The sequence below is a fragment of the Amphiura filiformis genome, unplaced genomic scaffold (genome assembly GCF_039555335.1).
Source record: "Amphiura filiformis unplaced genomic scaffold, Afil_fr2py scaffold_40, whole genome shotgun sequence".
Taxonomy (NCBI): Eukaryota; Metazoa; Echinodermata; class Ophiuroidea; order Amphilepidida; family Amphiuridae; genus Amphiura; species Amphiura filiformis.
Genome location: NW_027305504.1, coordinates 4,408 through 12,018, shown reverse-complemented (window position 1 = coordinate 12,018; position 7,611 = coordinate 4,408). Strand labels below are relative to the sequence as shown.

Here is a 7,611-nt window from a genome sequence, read left to right as displayed (position 1 = left end):
CCCATTCCAATAAAGAGCAGTGTCAGTGGTGGATCCATCCATGCAGTGGCGTAACCGGTGGGGTTCTTCCTTGATGAAAGTGTACGGGAATGTGCTACGGTTCGGGGCAGAGAAGATATCTTACACAATATCCCACAATGCATTTCTTCAATATCAATTTTCTGTATTGATTTGCTATCTAGTAACAGAGACAAAAGTACCTCATCAGTGAACAGAGCACATCCAGATCTTGCAAAATATCTTTATCGATCCATGTTTAGTCAGTTTATTCTCAAAATGAAAACAATGGGATCCTGTACAAAGTTATGGTTATATGATGTAATGAGGTGGGTACGTCATGTTGCAAATGATTCTGGGAAGGGTAAGATATCTTCTCTGGGTTTTGGGATACCTTTTCAGCGATTTTGGTATATCGATTGGTGGATTTTCAATGCTGACCAATGGTTCTGATTGGGCAAATTAGCTTTTTGTTTACTGATGGGTTGGGGAATTAGCACACAATATAAAGTCAGCATCTGAAAGTCTGTGTGGTACATCCCTGTACAGATATTTTCATGTCGTCCTATAAGCGAGGGTTCAAAATGTCTGATTACGTTTGTAAAAAATTAGTTAAGATATCGGTCGTCTGTTTACACTTTCGTTAATAGGGAGGGAGGGAGAGGGCAGCCTTCTAGAGAACAGACTTTCGTTTATTGGACATCATCGAACCTTTGATTTGTTCCCTTCTTAATTAAGTAGTCTTAAATCAACTGTGAAAGTAGGGACTCTGGGCTTTGACACCCACCCTCCACACACAAATCTCTCACACACCCACCCCCAAAAAAAATCACACACACAAATTCCTAGTAATAAAACTAGGTAAAATATCGGTCAAAGTTACTCTTACTAGTTGACATTTTTCACACTTACGTTACAAGGAGGAGGAAGGAGGAGTCTGCCTGACGGACGGACTTTCGTTTACAGGACGCCATCGAACTTTTGATTTGTTCCGTTAATTAATTAGTCTTAAATCCTCTTCGATATTGCTTTGCTAAACTTGTACACACACCCCACACATACAAATACACCCCACGCACTAAGAAGGCTAGTTACGACTTATATCAGTCAATTTTAACCTCGCAGCCCTTAAAATCTAAAATTTATATTTGTTTTTGTAAATCCTGATGAATAGACTTTATGACCTACTACCGTATGCCATGTATGCCACTTAAACCTAGAACGACGAAGAGGGGAGTTGTACATTCATAAAAAACGAGCGTGTTTACGCCCAAACGACCTAAGCTTATCATAGATACATCCTTTGCTCTCATTTTAGTGATATTTTTTTTATTACCCAGGCACCTTACTCATGGGTAAGATTGGCCAGCAAATATGACCAGGTGGAGAAGCCCACCATAAGTTGCCACAGTAAAATACATGATTTTCATTTCTCTCACGAATCAATTATTGCTATACCTTTCTGTGCATTACCAGAATTATTAGTTTGTACTTATTTTTGTATCATCGGATAGAGAAGACCACAGCTATACATTGGTATACCAAATATAACGGTGTATGACTTTTATAATTGTAAATTAGTGAGTTGCAACAACCACCCCCTTCGTAGTCCGTGTTGCAGAATATGGCTAATTAGTTCTAGGGTTCAAAGATTAACAGACAGCAAGTTCATCCTAAGTACACTTACGATGGTCATGTGCTCCAGAATTTAGTGTTAAGTGCACTCATAGAAATGACTTGTTCGCCTTGTTGGCGCAATTCAAAAGGAGTAAGTTTGGACAACTCAAAAATAGTGTAAAAGTTGCCAAAACAAAATTCATTTTAGTTATCCGAACTTAAAAAATGCTGAAAAAGCTCAAAAAGTTCCGTCAACTAATCAACTTTGTTGACATTACTTAAAAGGTTGATGTAAGTCGTTGCGTCAACTTTTTAAGTAATGCCAACTTCTGAATTCAAGTTAGAAAACTTAGAAAAAATAAAATAAACAAGGTTCAAAGAACCAATTAGTTGAGTTATTGTAACTTAACATGTAAGTTGATGTAACTCGTTCATAATAAGTTACTGGTACTTATTGGTTTGAGTTATTCCAATTTGGTACTTTGTTACTTTTAAGTAACAAAGTTATTATCCAATTGGATAATTTTCTGCACAATTAGCAGTATTTAAAATATTTATTTTTGTAATCTGTGCAAAAATTTGTATACTATATCACACCTCTAGAAAATTATGCTAACCTAGTTTCATTTTCTGAGTTGTAACAACTCAATAAAGTAAGTGCAAATGAGTGCGACCAACATAATGATATCGAGTCAGCGTTACTCAAAATTGTACGCGTTGGCATTACTCGGAAAGTTGACGCAACGACTTACGTCAACTTACTGAGTAATGCCAACGAACAATTTCTATGAGTGTGTAAGGCCATCCTAAGTGTAGCACTTTGTTATGATGAACTTTATTTGCATCAATATTTTGATAAAACCATACAAATTATCTTTGGTAAATAAACAGCTTTGTAAAACAGAAAACTAACTGCTGCTCCTGCAAAGCAATGTAATATGCACTTGCGATGATCTTGCATTCTGTCCACGAATTTAAGTATCTTAGACGTTGTATAAAGGCTGTATCAAAATGATTGGTATATACCAGTCCATCAGTTTAGTAAGAATGTCACATACTGAGAACATGATAATAGGTTCCAATACATTGTGGTGATTTAAAGAGGATCCAATGTTGCATACAGTAGAGGCTTTCAATATCAAGCATCAACATTAATTGGGATATCAATCGTTTTGGTACAGTCTGTATAGTTTTAAAATGTTTGTTCTTTTTATTGGTATGATTAGTAAAAATCATAATTATTACTTCTATTAAACAATTACAAAGATGACTTCTTATCAAGTGATTAGTATTTTTCTCATTATAAACTTAGTTTCTGAAACTGAAAGCTTCGATAAAATACACTTGACGTAATAAGTTTATCTAAGAAAAGCCAAGTTTATCTTTAAAAAAGCTAAGTGTATGGAATTATTGAACTCTTGGCGTGATAAACCGAATTTTCTCACATAAACCTGTTTTCCGATATCGACACCATATCTTCAGTAATTCAGAAAACTGTGTTTATCAGTTCGAGATAAACTTTTTTTTTTCTCAGAGTAACTTAGTTTTAAAGTAGGATTTTGATAAACCTAGTTTACCAAAAAAAAAAAAATCTCACAAAAATTAAGTTAACTTGAGAATAACTTTGAAAGTTTATTGAATTACTGAACATTTGGCTTACCATAATATAATATAACTGCTACCAATAAGTTTACAGTAATTACCACAGACAAAGGCAGCGACATCCAATACAACGCAAGTTGTAATTTTAAAAAATCAGAAAAACCCTGACTATTTCAAGCACAAAGCATGTAAAATCTGAATTTTTATTATTTAATTTAGGGGTTTATGTCTTTTTTGCATAAAATTCAGCGATCGGTATTTCAGTCAAACATAAAAAGAGGGTCCATTCTTATACATGTTTACAGATAACTGTTTTCATCCGTGTGAATGTCACTCTTTTCACCTTATAATTCACTGCATGATTTCAACTCCTTTGATATTGAATTTTGGCACCAAAATGATTGCCGAAAGACCTTTCTCTATTCATCTTTACTTAGCATTACTTAGAATTACCAAAGAATACCAAACACAACATACCCAAAAATCCTCCTGGACACAAGCATAATTCCACAACGACCAAAAGGAAGACCTGCAAAGAGATGGACTGATTGCATCAAGACAGATTCCATAACCATTAACCTGACATCCCTGGTGGAAGCTGGTGGCAGCCCAGCAAACACAAAACGTTTTCGACATCATTCGCAAATGGTTAGAATAGGTTGCCAGAAAAAGTTTAAATGTCGGGTTATATAAAATATATAAAACGTTTTCATATACCCGGGCATATACCGCATAACATTCAAAAACATTTTTGCAATTCAGAGTGATCCACCCGTGCCGACGCCTCAGGTCAAGGTAGGTCAAGGAAGGTAAAGGAAGTAATCAAACGGTAGCTTGTTGTTACTTAGATTTGGTCTACTTATATCTTCTTTGTAGAAAACAAGATATCAGAACAAAATTGTTTCACAAGCTTGGATACTTGGTCTAACTTGGATATAATCCTGGAAAAGAAGCTGAATTATGAGGGCAGAATGTTTTGAATGACCATCGTATTTAGAAGAAATGTTTAAACTTTCATTTGCGTTTTCTTCATTTTTTTTCAAGGAAATACTAAATTACCCAAATTCTAGAATTTTTTCAGCCAACTGTGAAAGGGCCAAACCTTTGGGTATGATAAGATTGATATCTAAATTATCTCGACAGCTTTTTCCGATTAAGTGTTTCTATATCAAGTTACAGTGTTTCTAACATTCGATCCCTAGCATTTTTCTTACATTTTATCCAAATATCCTGGCAAAATTTAGATACTAATCTCATTTCCCACCCCAGAATGTTTGGTAACCATAGCACCTTCTTACAATTCCTACAAAACTCATAAATAGGTGGGAAATTTCATTTTTATTATTAAATATTAAAATTGAATAAACATGATTGATTTGACACAGGAGCTATTTTTCTGCAAGGTATAGTATCCGAGTAACCTACCTTAAGGGTGGCTACCTGCATCAAATTTGAAGACAGGTTTTGATAAAAAGATGAAGTCAATTAATAGCTAGCATACTTCTTTTAATCCCCGATTCAGTCATTAGGAAATGAATTTGGAGAAAAGCTTCTGACAATAAGATACTATGCTGAGCCATCAGACAAGGTGGCTCACGCTCCAGTAACATTCAAATGATTGAGCGCAGTAATACATGAAAGAATGTCTTCCAATTCATGAAAGCAAATAGATAATCTGCTTATCGGATTAATAGCTTAGAGGGAAGGTCTTGCTGCTCAGCGAGTGTTTGTAATTATCAGGTTTTCTCCATATTCATTCTCTAATGGTTGTGTAATAATTGAAGACTGATTAAATATTTTAGTGCAGTTATTTAGTTCTAAGAATATGTAGGTTCATATTGTCACATAAAAGCTGATGTTGATTATTCATAGAACTATGTTAAGCACTATGTTAACTGCACTTATTAAGGGGGTACTACACCCCTGTGGTAAATTTGTGCATTTTTCTCAAAAATTAATAACACTGGTAACAAAAGTTATGTATATTATTGGGGCAAGGAATCTAATTACTACACTGAAATTTCAGTGAATCAAGACAAGCGGTTCAGTAAATATGATACGAAATGAGGTACATCCTAGTTGTACCTCATTTTCTATTCCAAGTATTGAACCGCTTGTCTTGGGTCACTGAAATTCCTGTGTAGTAATTGGATTCCTTGCCCCTATAATATACATAACTTTTGTTACCAGGGTGTTATTAGTTTTTGAGAAAAATGCAAAAATAGTCACAAATTTATTGAGGGGTGTAGTACCCCCTTAACTAGGCTGACAACTTATTAACCGTTGTTAAGGAGGTTGTCTGCTGGACACCGTCCGATAACTCTCTCAATTTTGATGGCGACATGGGCATTTTCCTAATTTTTGTACCTTTTCTAAATATCTGAACTTATCGAACTTATCATCAAGACAATATTGGAACTAATATACACATTAATGTTTTAAGTTGGTAAATTCCTAAACTATGATCATTCACCTTTGCATAATTGAATATTGATGATAGTGTCGCAAGCCATGGTACATTGGGTGCATGCCGTATTATCCGTGCATCAATTGCACGCCGTGGGGAGATGTTTTCCCATGTTTAGATAATTATATAAGTTTAGGGAAACGGGGCTAGGCAAATTTATGTATGGCGTAGGGTGGTGTGATCCACTATTTTCTACGAGCCTTGCTTATGAATCGGGACCTTTAAAATTAACTATATTTTTGTTTGCACACTTATTTACGAGAAAATACAATAATTATTTAGTTATATTTGTCTTCCAGATGTGCCTTTGCTTGCTCTCCGACGAGAATTAGGTATATTATATGTTATTATTTGCCTCAGCTATTCCAAATGTCATATTTGGCATAAGGGGGTAAGAAAACTTTTTTATTGATGGTATTTCCAAATTCTTCAAATCTTTTTCAGAATTCACAGGTTTGTAGCCCGCCATTAACAACAAGTCCATGCAATACCTTTGTACTGTTACCATTGTTTTGTATGCTATTTTTGTTCTCCACGAGTACGCTGATTTTGAAGACGAATGCATTTTCATTTTATTAATTCGCAGCCATGATTTCACCGTTTCTGGAACAGGTAAACCAAGAAAATCATAAATAATTTGGACCATCTCCATTGGATTGTCTGCTAGATCTTCGTATCTCAGCAACATATAGCGATCTTTCAACCAAGATGGTGGATCTTTCCAATACTTTAAATTATTCTTAAACTCGTCACATTCACTAAGTTCCATATCAATAACATCTAGCGTGCTTTTTTCTTGATAAATACACCCCACGTGGGTCACGTACCAGCTGTATCACCTTAACATTCAAACTATCATCCGTAACGACGCTTTTTAAGTGTTTCAAATCTGCTATCCGAACAGTTTTTATTGCTATGTGTTTTCCACTTCGACAAATTTCTTCAACCATACTGGATCGGGACTCTTGAGTGAGGTTTTTTATGGTACTTTTTTCACATAGGATTGAATTTTGAAGTTTCTTACTGAACCTGCAATCTAAGTGCTTGTCGAATTCTCCATCCCACCAGGTGTAATTCTTGCCTGATTCACATTTCAGTGTATCGTGTAACATGGTAATCGAGAATTTCTTATAATACACTCTGCGAAGCGGCTCAAAAAAGTAAATAAAGTCGGGGTTGTTGTTGAGAATTTCTCCTGTGAATGTAGACCCACATTTCCACCTCGAGAAAATGATTACGTGAACTTTGTGATCTCTGTTTAGTGATACGTTGCTGAAGGTTAATCTTTCCATTGGGTGTAATGTCGCCTTGTTCTTGTCTAATTTTGAAAGACAGTTAGTGTTTGATGAATCTGTGTATGAAAATAGATTAAAATGTTAAAGAGATGCTAAAAAAGAAAAGGAAAGATGGACAAGATATTTCAAATGCTAATAATTCTACTTTGGGAGGGAAAATAAACACACACAAACAAACAAATCATTTTCTTAAAACTAAGAAGAATATGGGAGGAAATGCATCAAAACATCTTAAGCATTTAAAAACCAAGATGGCTGCATATTGAATTTTTTTGGTTAAGATGAAAACCAATTTCGGTTCACGCAAACCAATTCAGGTAATCATGGCCCATGCCGTTATCAATTGAAAATTGACTAGATATTCTTTTAATGGGTAATTTTTGCCTATTTTTGTAAGTAAGATACGTATACTGCGCCAAAGAAGTATCCTTACACTTGGAAAAATAATCACAATTTCCAAACTGAACCATGTTGGGGTAAATTTGTTTTTTTTAATAGATGCACTAATCCGGTACACTATGACACCCTATTGAATCCAATGTGAAAGAAGCAAAGTTACAAACAGTTGATTAGACGAAGGTCCAGTTTTAAAAGTGTCAAGCTGGCCTATCCAAAACTCCACGGACTAGACAT

At 35.0% G+C, this 7,611-nt stretch overlaps 1 protein-coding gene across 1 annotated transcript; it reads right to left on the bottom strand.

Moving 5' to 3' along the window:
• Window positions 1-5,970: 5,970 nt before the first annotated feature.
• Window positions 5,971-7,022, bottom strand: LOC140144121 (carbohydrate sulfotransferase 1-like). Its single transcript, XM_072165958.1, is given in 2 exon segments — window positions 5,971-6,477; window positions 6,479-7,022. Coding segments are annotated over 2 exon segments (954 nt in total). The 5' UTR covers window positions 6,976-7,022; the 3' UTR covers window positions 5,971-6,020.
• Between the last annotated feature and the right edge of the window lie 589 nt (window positions 7,023-7,611).